The 15,321-nt window shown below is 32.9% G+C and overlaps 2 protein-coding genes across 3 annotated transcripts in view; one reads left to right on the forward strand and one right to left on the reverse strand.

Annotated features, from left to right (window-relative positions):
* LOC138936379 (uncharacterized) overlaps positions 1-15,321 on the reverse strand; it is a 406,360-nt gene that overhangs the window by 299,842 nt on the left and 91,197 nt on the right. The gene's annotated exons all lie outside the window — the stretch shown is intronic.
* LOC138936051 (dipeptidase 1) overlaps positions 1-15,321 on the forward strand; it is a 96,478-nt gene that overhangs the window by 69,656 nt on the left and 11,501 nt on the right. For both annotated transcript variants that reach the window (XM_070301107.1, XM_070301108.1), the window contains exons 4-6: positions 2,014-2,146; positions 7,008-7,158; positions 11,685-11,754. In XM_070301107.1, the coding sequence (XP_070157208.1) occupies positions 2,014-2,146; positions 7,008-7,158; positions 11,685-11,754 (354 nt within the window). The remainder of the gene's footprint in view (positions 1-2,013; positions 2,147-7,007; positions 7,159-11,684; positions 11,755-15,321) is intronic.

The following is a 15,321-nucleotide window of genomic DNA, read 5'->3' on the forward strand; positions in this document are numbered from 1 at the left end:
GTTCGTGGATTATATGCGAGAATGTCGCGCGAGAATATTTGTGACAGTTGCCATATAATTTCCCAATTTATTTCAGAAGAATATAATGTAGTATTCATACGTGTTATGTATCTGTAATCGCGCGATTTGATCGAATGTATGATATAAATGTACCTTTATTCGCATTATTAAACATTATCAAACAAAAATGGATATACGCCCATACAGCACTAAAGCTTGCAACAACATTGCTGCAATATTGCAATATTGCATATTGTAGTTTAATGTTGCAGAAATATTGCAAAGACATTATTTTATAATATAACTTTAGCAATGTTACAGCAACATTCCGAAAATATTATAAAAAAAGTATTCAATAATCGCTAATTCATTCGTTTACCATTATGCGGCGCATGTTGCGCTATCTATCCCGCATTTAAGTTTCAGTCACGATGATTACATAAAGCTTGCAAAGAGCGGCTAATAAGATTAAAGATATAACTATTTTTATCAGTTTAATTTATCCGATACAATCCCAGCACAGGGAATTCAGATATTGAATCGATTGTTCAGTAATCGGATACATAAATATCCCAAAAAGTTAAAATTATTCGTTAATTGTCTACTTAAGATGTAAAATAGAGTCTAATATCTATATAAGTAAAATTTTAACTTTTATGAATGAAATTATTTAATCATTACTATTTTCTTAAACTTGTAAATTATTTATAAAATAGCGATGTTAACTAGATAACAGGAAATTGTTAAATAGTTTCCATTCCTATATAAAACCAAAAATTTGATAATAATTTCTTAATATGCACGATATTTCAGATTTTAATAAATAAACTTTGAGAATATATAAACACATCCAAGAGAGAAAAAACTCGTAATTGCGTAAATTCACAATCTTTTTTTCTTATTTCTCTTGGATGTCTTTATATATTTTCAAAGTTTATCTATCAAATTTAAAACGTTCTGCATATTTGTAGCAACGCATTTCAATATTACAAATACATTGCACCGTAACATTACTGTAATATTACATTGTAATATTTCTAAGGGCGGACATTTCAACGTTGCCGCAGACTTGCAGTAACATTGCAGAAACATTTCGCAATTTCCCTGCAATATTACAATGTTTCAATGCAAGGTCTATGCAACGTTTCTGCAATCTTTCGGTGCTGTATGGGCGAGAACGCGCGCGCAATTATTGCGACGGACGCAAGCATGAAAAAGCTGTTCGTGAAACGCTACGATGATGAAATAATGCTTCCATCGAAAGAGAATTCGTTTCAATTGTATAGAATTTCCACCACCATCCATCTCGTATCTTTCCTACCCTTCTTCCTGCCCATCTTCTTCCCCTTTTGTCCCTCGCAGTATCCCGACGTACCACCCAATCCACATCGTCATGCGATTAGTATAATAACGTTGATGTAGAAAGTGATGACCAGCAGCGCGAGAATCGAGGATGCCAATCGCGTTAGACTACACCCGGAACCGAAATTCAATATTTACGCCAGCGCGCGGCAACTCGGCGCTAATTACACCACCGAGTAATTGGTAACGCTAGCTCTGTCAAAGCCGAGAGAGCGCAGTGAAATTCGGGCCGAATACCGTATACCCGTAACTAGGCTGCGTGCTACGCATCTCTCCGCTCGTTGGGACGATATGGACGTTCGATTACTCGACGATGCACGTCGGATGCTCGAGCGATCTGGGAAATTCAACATTCGCTGAGTACCGCGAGCGTTTAACTCAACGCCGCGAGGGGCTTCGTAACTTCTACATAAACTACGGATAGATAAGCATATTTAGAGATTATTACACCGAGTATGAATAAAAATTTAAATCGAGAATTCGGATTTCAAAAATATATTTTATGCTAATTTAATCGAAAGAGGCAATTAGGAACCTTATATATCCGAATCCTAATATCTCAATTTCTGCAAAATATAATTTTTTTTTTCTTGATCTATCTTTTTTTTCTAAATCTAATAATATGATGCGATACGATATGTTCGATTTCAGTTTTGGTCCGCCTACGTTCCTTGCGGTGCAGCTCAGTTAAACGCAGTCCAACTCTCGCTGGAACAGATCGACGTGATTCGTCGACTCGCCGAAATGAATGCTCAACACTTAATTCTGGTTACCTCTGTCAAAGGTGAGTACATTAACATTGATCCGCATTCAATGTTCTCGTAATCTTCCCACAGCATAGTATACGGTATATTTACCGTCACATAATCTTTTTTACGTAAATATATTAACGCATTTTTTTCTTTTTTCTAATATCAGTATGATGGAGATTGTAAAAAGTTTATTCTATATTAGAACTGACACCTATGCATTTATATTTTATTGTAAAATATATATGCATTCATTTTCCAATCCTCTACAAGCGTAAAAATATCCTTCCTCTCTTTTTATTTCGATATAAAATATATTTAATGCCATAACTCGTATACAGTAATAAAATCAATTTTATAAATAAATAATAGTTAACGCTTGTGTATTACACGAATAATACGATACCTCTATAATATACAAGTAAAAAATAGAATTATTTACGAGCTTGACAAAAGCTTCACCAATAGCAAAGCACATACAATGAATTTTGATATATAAGTATTATCAGAAATTTCTATTATCCTTCGGCAATTCGGTTAACTTGAGATGCATCTTTTGTAACCGAAAGAATTCTTGTGACTGTCGTATTACGTTATTAAATGTAACACGTTAGCTGCCAGTATCAATAGATATGAGAGCGACGTCTTAGAGAAAGTTTCTCATCGAGACGATTCAAGAGGATAAAGGATCGCTATTAATTGCTCGACTTCTCTAAAGTTGAAGAGGAAAGTCGTTATTGGATTCGATTCGATGGCATAACTTTGTATTGTGGAAGATTTATCGTCAGTGAACGATAAAGTATGAAGCCATCGCTGCTCCATGGCTATGAAGATTCTTACTGATTCATGAGATAATATGAGATTTGATTCTATAATATTGAAATATACTATAGGTTGTAATAAAGATCTTACACTTCTCTAAAAAAGATTCGATCCACACGAAATCGTATCTTTAACGAATCTTTATCCCTTCGCAATTCAAACTAATCTTGATAAATTAATATAGAATAATATCTTATTGTATTAAAATTTTAATATTATCGGAGTATTGCTTAATGCAGTAATCAATTTTTATCATACTACATACATACAACGCGAGACACACAAAATACTACACTTCGTATATATACAGGGTACCCCATTTTAAAGGATCCACTCAAATATCTCAGAAACACTGCGTTAAATCGAAAAATGTTTCAAACAAAAATTATGTGGCTTCATGAGGGCCATAAGATGGTGACAATGATTTGACCTTCAAATAATTTTTCAAGGCCACACAACTTTTGTTTGAAACATTTTTCGATTTAACGCAGTGTTTCTGAGATATTTGAGTGGATCCTTTAAAATGGGACACCGTGTATATATATTCATATTTTTGTAAAAATTTAAAAATATATTTTTTTAACGCTATTGTTTAAAATTTCTAGAAATTTTGTTATATATGTAAACCACTATATTAAAATTTTATTTCAATACAGAAAAAAAGACTGCATAAAACATTGCACGCAAATATTTTTTTTGTTTTACGAACACATGCATTCACGCCGATGACTATTGAACTTCTCTATTTTTAACGAAAATTGATTACAAAATCTTTTTTTTTTTTAAATTGATGGGTCGATCTATCGCCTGTTAACGAAAATTTGCGGAATGTTAGTGGAACCAACTAATGGAGAATAAATTTCATCGAATATGCAATAGCTTTTTTTATGAGAGAAAGAGAAGGATATTTCTGGAAAAAAAAAAAAATACCGAGGTAACATCAGCACAAAAATAAAGAGCAAACTGTGCACACAATCTGAAAGAAAAGAAAATGCCAAACAGGAGAGGATAAAAGAAAAGATACGCAAAAGCTTGTGAAAGTTTTTGCGACAAGTAACTCACTTCGGAAACCCGAACTGCCATTTTCATAAGCTTGTTGAAATCAAACCGAAGTCGCGTGGAAAAGAGATAAGAATATAACGGAAATCTTTGCAAACGTTGCATAAATAATCCACCTAGAAAAATTAAGATTAGATTCAAACTACATATCATACTAAAAGGATGCAATCTTATGAGAAGAGTTGTTAGTCGATTTTTTATTAACAAAATTGTTTTAATAAAATTATTAAATTATTTTAATTTTATTACTAACATGCGTGACATTATTACTAACGTGCGTAATTTGATTTCAAATACGCAATGTATATCCAATCTACTATACATGCATAGATTTTTTTTATGACTGATGATCTTTGACTTTTCGACGAAGAAATGTCTGGCCCTTTTGCGACACTTGGTTACACTTATGTTAATGGATAATCAGTTGGATATGCATTGTGTATTCAAAATCAAGTTGCACGCGGCTGAAATATGAAAGAGATATGAAGGGCAAGCGAAGAAATGGGACTGGAGCACTGCCTCGCGAACGAAAATCTTGCAATGGAACTTACCGCGAATAACCCGGTCTGGAAAGCTGTCAGCCATTTTCATAAGCTTGAAGAAACTTCGCCAAGTGGGAAGTGAAAAGGAGGTCGCGGCATGAAGAAGGCAAAAGGTGAAAAAGTCAGTGACTCGTGCACACAAACCTATTCCACAAATGGCTAGATATGGTCAAAACCGCAATATCGTCGACTCACTATACAGAATTTAGAAATTCAGTACAAAAAACATTATAAATTTAGAAACTTTTTAAATTAATAATTAACAATATATCATACGGCAGACTGTCCGATTACTTTTAGTTCATAGCGAAAAAAAATACACTAACAAAATTATTATTAAGTTAATATATAATTAGTAACCGGAAAAATGTGTCGATAATAATAAATTAATGATACTTGTAATAATAATTTATAATAATATAATGATATAATTTTTTTTTTTTTTTTATTATATTTTAACATTTTAGCACAACTTTTGAACATTCAGAATGTAGAATATAATTATTATAGGCGAACCGGCTCTTAAATGTTATATTATATACCACTGTGTGGTAAAAGACTCGGTTGAAGATATAGTAATTAATAATGAAAATGGGAATCTCGTTAAAGCACTAGATATATTCATTTAGATTTGTTTTATTTTTGAGTAGAAGCAAGCTGCTTCCGCGCGAGCTTCTTTAAAAGCAGCAAAGGCAGAGAACAGTTACAAGAGGAGATTACCAGCTTTTTAATTTTCGAGATCAGTGGCGCGTTTTTTCAATATATAGTATATGGCTTTCTTGTAGCGAGGTAAAAGATGTTAAATCATATTAAACGCTATATAAAGTGCTTAAGTGTGCTCTACTATGATAAAAGGTTCAATAAAAGATAAACGCGTGTGAAAATTTTAAATTAATATTAATTGTTCTGCACTTTTTTGCAGAATCATTCAATGTTCACAAATTACACATTCACAGTTTTTATGTCGTGAACATTCTGTTACATTAATTAAGAAATTCTGTCTTAATTAAGTCCATATTAATCGACTTCTTTTTTTCAACGATCCAAATAAAAAATTGAATTCCATTTAATGTTATAATACTTTTTACAACATATTGCGACCAAAATAAAAGATTGAGTCAAGCAAACTTATCAAAACTGGATCAATCTTGCAATAAAGAAAGAGAAAGAGAAAAAAAGAGAAGGACAGATATGTATATTCCATATTCTTGAAATTGTTTAAAAAATTTATCCCCCTGCAATTCAATTATATCAATTTTATTAACTAACACATCAATAACAATCTACCGACAGTGCAAAGAGATAGACAAGATATCGTGAATGGTATGGGTTCGGTAATAAGAAGTACAGCGTGAAAAGTTTTATTGAGCGAGTGAATGAAAAGCAACAGGATGATGAAGAAGTTTACGTGTCTGACGAATCTATCATTAATCTCTGGGATTATAGATATACATATATATATATATATATATATATATATATATATATATATATGCAAACTTTAAATCCAGCATAAATCCAGCACGGATCGATATATTTGATGTAAAATACGATAAATCAGACGGCTTAATACCCATCGTCGTTTTGATGCCGCCTGGATGTTTCAATGAGGCGGATCGACAGCACTCCTAAAAGTACTTTCGAAAGCGGATCTTAAAGCCGATTTTTACCGATCTTTTCATTCATTTTTTCAAAACGGGAGAGGGATCGACTTTCCGAGATTTCATCCGATCCTTCGACGAGGATCGTAAATAATCTATGAATACCGTAATTCCCCGAACCCAAGAGGTCCCGCTTAATCTCATAAAGTGTCACTTTACTCTCATCCGAATGAAAAAACAAACGAAACTTCGCTGATTCACGGAAGAAGCTTAATTCGGCCGAGAGCAAAGTTCACCGAAAATGTTCATTCAAAGTTTTACGAGAGAAGATGAGCCTCAAATAACTCGTGTACTTAAATGTTCCCCGAAGTTCGAGTATTCTCAACTTGGCAAAATTTATTGTCAATAGTATCGCAATTTTTAGCGTATTTAAAACGTTTGATCGCTAAAACATATGACCCACTTTCTATACAACTGTAGAATAGCTAAGAACATATTGTAAAACGACGCTTGATAAATTATTAAAATAATAATAATATTAATATTATTATATATACGGATAAAATAAAGAGTCATAAAATATTATTAATAAAATTAAAGTCTCTCAATGCAATTTTATTTATAAATGCCATTTAAATTATGTATCTTAACAGTAAGATATGATGCTTTACTTTACATCAATATTATTGATTCGTAAAATATTTTTATACAATTACTGTAGTTTATTTTAAGAAAAAAAAAAAATGATAGAGATAAAAAATTTTTATTATTCATCAAATAATTTCTTTCTTTAAAACATTATATATTATACTTATTATTAGAGTGTCACCAACATAGATTTTATTTACACCGTAACATATATATGTGTATAGGTCTCATTGAGGCGCATAGAGAAGGAAAAATCGCAAGTCTAATCGGCGTAGAAGGGGGTCACTCCTTGGGGAATTCCTTGGGCGTTCTCAGGACGTTTTACGGTCTGGGAGCGCGATATCTTACCCTGACACATGCGTGCGACACCTCCTGGTGAGTATGAATCATGAATGTATCGGGATCTTTTTTGAAAGCTACGTAATTAACTTGTCACAATTTTTTAAATCACAACGAAAAATAATAGACTCTTATAAGAAATCCATTACATTGCCCAAAAATTAATAAAGAATTATCATTATGATAATAAAGAATTATCTCATCATAATAAAATTTCATCCTTTATGAGCGAAACTAAAGTAATAATAAAAAAACGAACGTTCTTATGTCATTTTCTACATTGCACGTATTTGACGATATAGATTATAGCGCTTTTATATTGAGGAAAAAAATGATATTTAATACAAAAAATATATTAATAAAATACTCATATACATACATATACATATATATCATATATTTTATATATATACATATATAAAATACAGACTATTCCCAATTTAAACCGCCAAACTTAATACAAATTTAAAATTTATATAATTCTTTAAAAATTATCTGGATTATTTACCTCTAAAATCTTGACTTTTATTATAAAACGCATTTTAATATAATCTTCGTAATAACTATTGTATTATTCGCGCTGATGTACGTTTCATTAAAGTTAGGAGATTGCAGTTTCTCATTCGAGAGATCATCAAAACTCTGCAGGGTGTTGCGTTTTTTTTTTTTTTTTTTTTTTTTTTTTTTTTTTTTTTTGACATCATTCTTATCGCCTCTTACCTCGCGCTCAAGAAGTTTCTCGATATACAAGCCGCTCGTTTCATCGAGTATCCAGTTTTTTTACTCGGGACTCGTTGTGCTTCGTATCACGATCTACTCTTAGAGGCAAACCAATTCCACGGTTGATCGGCTTAACCGAGAGCCGAAGTAACCTAAAATCTGGACGCTCGAAAGTTCTTTTCAGTAATTTCGGAAGCACCCCAAAGCCGCCACTTATTTCCTAGCACATCCGAAAAAAAAAAAAAAACAGCGGAAGAAGAAATTCGTTTCGCAGAGAGAAAATGAGAGCAATAACATCCTTATCAAGAAGACCGATCTCCCCACATTATCTGGAGATCAACTTCCTTAATCCATTATCGCAAAGGCATTCTTTTGCATTGCTCTGACTTTGTTTTCGAATTTTGCCAAGTTTTATCTGGCTTCGCTTGATCTATTCTATCATTTGTTGATTTCTAATTATTCATTTGTTGAATTAATCTTTAATATTTTTATTTAATATCATAATCACTGAACAATTATGATTATCATTTGCGAAAATATTTAAGAAATTGACGCTCGCACACATAAAAAGAGAGAATATTCTTTCGCACATTTTTTTCCAAGTAAAATATTTATAATTATATAAGATTTTTCTCAATGTTTTTCTCTCGCACACTTGCATCTTTTTTATATTAAATCTTTATGCACAAAAGCAATGAATCTGTACAACAGATTTTTATATTTTACTTTACATATTATTGCTCTCTAAAGGCATCATTTATTTTTACAATTTTAATACAGGATGAAAAATTCAATATTTCTTTTCACGGCGATATATAAATAGAAAATACTAAAAAAGTTATTCGATTCCCCTTGATATAATCAGAATTTTAAAATATGCAAGTAGCGCAGTTTATTATTATACATGCTTATTCGCATCTCCGTGACTGTGAGAGGAACAATACTGGAATAAAAGCGCTTTTCCTCTTTTCCCAGCCTCAAACATCGATTCTTAACTAGAAGTTTATGGATCCCCTGATGCCGAGTGCCGTATGGAGTTGTAAATAAAGTCCCCGCTTTTATGCATCCGTTCGATCCTGAATTACGTGACCCGCGACGAATCGCGTTTTTGTGCAAAATCCAACGTACGTTATTTGTGAGCTTCGCGAGCCATAAATACGAGAGCAAAACAGTGACATTCGACTCCCGTGTGACTTTGTATTCAATAAATTAGTACACAAAGTCGAAAGTAATTTTATTCGCAACCATTTAAAATAATTTCGTTCGAGTTTTCTATTTTCTCAAAGCTTTCCATTATCCTTCCGACATAATAGTACTCATAACACGAAGATAACTAAAAGTTCGGAACACATTCGCGTTGCTTTTTCTTCACGAAGCTTATCGCCGAGATAATGCAAACAAATATCGAATTCAGAAGTATATCTCTCGCAGCACACGATCGCAATTCTTTTTTTATTTAATTCTTTTATCAGTTGTATTTTCGAGAATATCAATCGCGTTCATCCTTTGCTCGCTGAGAATCCATCGCTCATTGTACCTTTTACGAGGGAAGGGACTCATGCTCAAACCGTAATAATCTTCACCCTCTGTAGCCTGTCACACGAAATAGGATTTACACCTCGAGGAGCGGCGCTCCTCACTCGCTAGCTCTCGGGATGTAAATTACGACAGTGACCGCCGATGTCACTAACTCTAACACCGCTTTAAGATCGAACTATTATGGTATACGACAATGGGAACCGACCTGGTTTGCCGTGCACTTTTCGATCTTCGCCTGCTTTATGCCTCCCTCGACACTAGGATGCTTACCGCAGTAAGTAAGAATCGAAGTCACATCGGATTCTCACGTGCAAATCTCTCTTCGGATATAGTACAAGACATATTTCTCTCTTCCGACTCCCTAATTTACGCCAATGTTGTCTTGCGACACATACGACACGTAGGAGGTAATCTTTTCTCGGCATGAGATCAAGTTTTTTTCGATATAAAGGAAGAAGAGATGAAATACGAATATATTTTTTATTTATTATTCACAAATAAATAATTGCGTAATCAAGTAATATAGTATGAATAAAAGAGATATGTGTAGTAATGTATGTCATAAAGCTTTCTGTAACGAGTGAAAATTGGAAAATTGAAAATCATAATAACATTGAAAATTGAGAAAGTGGAATCTCTTCCCAATCTCCACCTATCTCTTTGTCTCACAATCAGATATTAAAATTATATTATGTTAGATTGTCAAAGATCATAATTTTGTTTTAAAATTCATTAAATTAATAAAATCTAAGTACGCATTTGTATACAAGAAAACTAAAAATAAATACATATGATTGCTCGAACAACAAAGTGATTTGGAGCATCCAGAAAAGTGCATGCCTATGAAAGTGTAAACTATAACATATAGAGCATCTGAAGAAAACTCGTCATAAAAATGCGGTTTCATCTCTGCGGCCCGTGATTTTCGGCATCCACATGAGGAAAAGCGCGCTTTTATTGGGACAATATCCGAATTGCTTTCCGTGGCTTGATGTCAGTCTCTGACCCTATTCTCTCTCATCTCTTATCATTCCTCTTCTGTTTCGGTCGCGTGCCCTTCTTCTTCTTCTTCTCTCTCTCTCTCTAGGGATGCGAGATTGTCGACCCGATTGAATTTTCTGCAGTTCTAGATGATAATGCCAAATCATCTCTGACGTTTCAACCTCGTGTGGGAGCAAATGGAGAATTCTCAATATCGTTTGCGCCTTTATATCACTTGTTTTCGATATTTCGTATGCCTCCCGCTTTTTTTATAAGAAAAAAATTAAGGCCAAATATATCAAACTGTGATCGGAAAATGTCTCAATAGTTTCTTTGACGAGCTTATATATAAAAACGCATATTTTACTTTGCAAAGATTAGAGTTCAAACGCAGATGTTTAACAGCGACAATTAAGCGTAAAGAATATGAACAGATAACGAGTCATTACATTTTTATTAATTTCAGATAATATAGTTGCTTTCATAGTAATTTATAAAATATGATCGCTAAGATATTTATAGAGAAAAATTAAAGAGAACTATCATAAATAACAGATAAATAACAATTTCTTATAAAATTTCGAATCTATTATACTTAGCGATTGTAAAAAATCTATCATTAATATGGCTTTAAAGTGTTATATCTTGTTTATTGATCATTACACATTCGCAATTACGAGATACAATTTTTGAAGATACCTCGAAACTTGCTCTCTTTACTAGCAATTAATTTATATTTAACAAACAGCAAGAGCTAATTATGATAAATAGGCAAATGGAAGCACACGTTATTCCTGAAAAGTTATATACAATTCGGATAAGCTTCGAGAAAAGCTTGTTTTAATGATGCTAGAAGATAACAAAACGCGCAATTTCGAAAGCAGAGTTTACGTAAATTTGACCTAAATCACTTGATACAAGACCACTCGCGCCTATTCGAGTATCTAGTTCAATTCATATCTAAATCATTAACGAACTAAGAATATAAAAATCTAATTTAGTCTCGTTATTTTTGAGTGTGGATATCGCTTGTGGATGATCGAATTTTTTAAATTAGTGATATACTTCCATGATCAATAATTTATTACGTCATTGTGTGTGCTATTACTTTATTTCATATCAAAAATTTAATGTAATAAATATCCGCGTATTAAATATGTTTACATAAGACGACTTTATATATTTTAGAAAATATTACTCGTTCTATACGTAAAAGCTCGTCTAAAGCTCATTTGAAGGGAAAGAAAGCGAGCGCGAACACGCAGTGCGACCGCTGAATTGTCGCAAGCAAACTGATGTTCTAACAGATATTTTCTTGGCAGGGCAGTCTGTTCTGTTGGCGAGGCGAACAACACTCAGGACTCCACACCGGGTCTCAGTGAATTTGGGAAAGTGAGTCAACATTTATATTATGCACTAACTCAGCCTGCGGATTCACCTTTTTTCGGTAAACAAGAGAAATATCGTGTTTGCAAAAAATCCCCATGTATACGGACACTTCCGAAAGAGTTTCCGTTTTACGATCGCGGACGAGGTTTTACGCCACACATCCTGCAGAAAAATACATACCGCAGACTTCCGGTCAACACGCGCCTCAAGACGGTATTATTCCGCGAAATAACCGCGCGACAGTTTAGTTTATAATATATAATGCGAGTATTTTGCATTATAAGTTTACAACTCTTTTGCCAAATACGAGGTTTCCTCGGGAAAATAATAATATCAGCACACGGAATACCAGAGAGAGAGAGAGATAAGCCGTTGATCAAAATTCGTAAACTAGATCCATATAATAGTCGCATAATTTTGAATAATAATTCTTACTAATAATAATTCTTGTTAGTAATAATATGCTCTATTATTATATTAAATTAATGCTCAAAATTTTTTATTTTTTATGTATTCATCCGCAAAATAATCCAATTAATTTTGTATTCTAAAATCAAGAATTTGTAAGATTTCAAATAAAAGCTCTAGCTACCACTGTATATCTCGAGTTTGTAAAACATTAAAACAGCTTTTTGCTGTGGAATATTTAAATGAACGAGATGTTACGGCGCATATTATGTCGTGATGTTTTCAATTCTTGTGGCAGGATTTAAATTGCGATTTCACAATCCCGATTGCTCGAATTATTTTTCCACTACGTAACCGGGAAAATGATCGTCAACAAACGCGCGACCGATCGCGTCCGACCTACATTCCGTTTATCACTCTCTCGTCGCTCCGCCGCGTTCATAAAATTATATCTCGACCCAGTTTAACGCGTGGAATTCGTCGAGGGATTTCGAGCGTTAACGCACAAAAGTTCGACGATTACATCAGGACGGATTTCTGCCACGCGCGCCTTCTGACATTACGTGAATCCCAAGATATGTCGAAAAAAAAGAGAAAAAAACAATACGAACCCTATCCGCATCGGATAATTTCGTATCGATTAAATTTTTTTGTTGAAATTCGAATGCTCGCGGCAATAGCAGCTTCTGATTTTAAAAAATGGAAAAAAAACGAAAAGCTTAATGGGAGGGAACAGATACGAGATAGAAGGAAAAGGAAAAACGGACGAGGGAAGCGCGTGAGGACGTAAATCAAACGGTCCACCTCCGTTATCTCGTACCCCTTGCAACGGCTAAATCTCACATTAATAAATGACAAGCTTTTCAGAGAAAAATTCGATGCGCGTCGCTAAATGCTCCATAGTTTGTCACTGATGTTCGTTCTCGTAAAATGCTAAATAGATATTTCAATCATCTGAAATTTTTCAACAATTAAATCTTTGGAATAATTCGCTGTCGTCATAATGTCTTTCAAAATATTATATCTCTCTTGAAGCATTAATTTCTCATTTTCATATATTATATATTCAACTGTGATAAAGTTGCTTTCTATATTCAGTATATCTTATTTTAGTGCATTATTTATATAATATGTATTAATTTTTATTTTTTGCTACAAATCAAAGACAGAAAACAGAATTAACGTTTAAATGATGTCAAAACTATTCTCCTGTATATCATCCTGTATTTTGCAGCATATGTTCGTTAATTAACTATTAAAAAGAATAGAGTCCCCAGCCGTGTCGCGAATAAATTATTCTACGAAAAAGAATATTCCACTCGTAAAATACGGTATCAATCTTTTCTTGTATTATTTGCTGCGCGAAGAAAAAATTTGACATATCTTGATTATCCCAGCATGTTGACTATATCTGTTAGCTATATCGAAACAACGGCGGTACAAAAATGTTATTGCTGGTAGCATAGTACCGGCGAAATATTTTTATAGTTTTACCACGAAATTGACGATAATCTACAAGAAAGTAATATTATTTCCCCCGTCTATACCCATACAGCACAGAACATTGCAATTACATTGCAGCAATGTTACAATCTTGCAAGTTGCAATGAAATATTGTTGAGACATTATTGGAATATGGAATTGTAATATTTTATGAGAATGTGTTACAGCAACATTTCAAAAACATAACAAAAGACAGTTTTTGATAATCGCTACTTCGTTCGTTTACCACTATGTGGCGCGCGTTGCGTTATCTATCCCGTATTTAAGTTTTAATCACGTTATATAAAGCTTGCAAAAAGCGGTTAGTAATATTAAAGGTATAATAACTATTTTTATCAGATTAATTTGTCTGATACAATCCCAACACAGGAAATTCAGATATTGAATTGAGTGTTCAGAAATCGGACAGATAATTATCCGAAAAAAATTAAAATTATCCGTTTATTGTCTACTTAAGATATGGAGTTTAATATTTATATAAATAAAATTTTAATTTTTATGTAAATTCAATTATTTAATCATTATCAATTTCTTAAACTTGTAAATAATTTATAAAATAGCGATGTTAATTAGATAACAGAGAATTGTTTAATAGTTCCCATTTTTATATAAAAGCAAAAATTTGATAATAATTTTTTAATATGCAAAATGCTTCAAATTTAATAGATAAACTTGGAAAATATATAAAGACATCCACGAGAGACGAGAAAAAACTCGTTGTAATTGCGTAAATTCGCAATCTTTTTTCTTATCTCTCTTGGATGTCTTTATATGTTCTCAAAGTTTATGTATTAAATTTGAAGCGTTTTTTGCATATTTGTAGCAATGTATTTAAATATTACAAATACATTACACCGTAACATTACTGTAGTCTTACATTGAAATATTTCTGAGGGCGGACATTTCAACGTTGCCGCAGGCTTGCGGTAACATTGCAGAAACATTTCGCAACTTCTATGCAATATTACAATGTTTCAATGTAAGATCTATGCAACGTTTTTGCAATCTTTCGGTGCTGTGTGGGATAATATCGAAATATTTTTATCAAGTATAATTGCTTTATTTTACGCGCGTGAGAGTTTAGATCAAGAAAGATTGATCATTCTAATAAAGATCTATCCACTCTCGCGCATTATGCTTTCTAGATCTTAAAATATAAATAAATAGGACAAACAAATTTGTATAACAGAATCGTAAACGACTATGATATAATAAATTTCTAAATTTTTAATTTTGACATATAATTTTCTAAATTATGATATATCAAAAAAAGTGCGAGTATATTAAAAACTTGTATTCGCACAATAGATTTCGCATGCTATTTCAAAATGGAATATCGCGTCTCGACGGCTTGTTCGGAAAGATAGGTGGAATAATCTGAAAATTCTTCTCGTATCCCCTTGCGTGTGTATATATATATACCATGATGTCCTACCGTTTTAAATACCGACATGTATACTTCCGGCAATGGACGGCATGAAACATGCAACTCCGACAATGCGAGTTGCCCGTGTATGTTTGTGCACAAACGCGTTTGTGCGCAATTCGAAATTTTTGTATTTTACTCTCTCGTTTCTTCGGCCTGTTATTTCTATCGAACGGGACCCATATTTTCCGGCACCGTTCACCAGGTGCGCGAATATGCGCGTGTACAACACG

The sequence above is a fragment of the Polyergus mexicanus genome, unplaced genomic scaffold (genome assembly GCF_030449975.1).
Source record: "Polyergus mexicanus isolate NDT 795.1 unplaced genomic scaffold, iyPolMexi1.0 SCAF_9, whole genome shotgun sequence".
Lineage (NCBI taxonomy): Eukaryota > Metazoa > Arthropoda > Insecta > Hymenoptera > Formicidae > Polyergus > Polyergus mexicanus.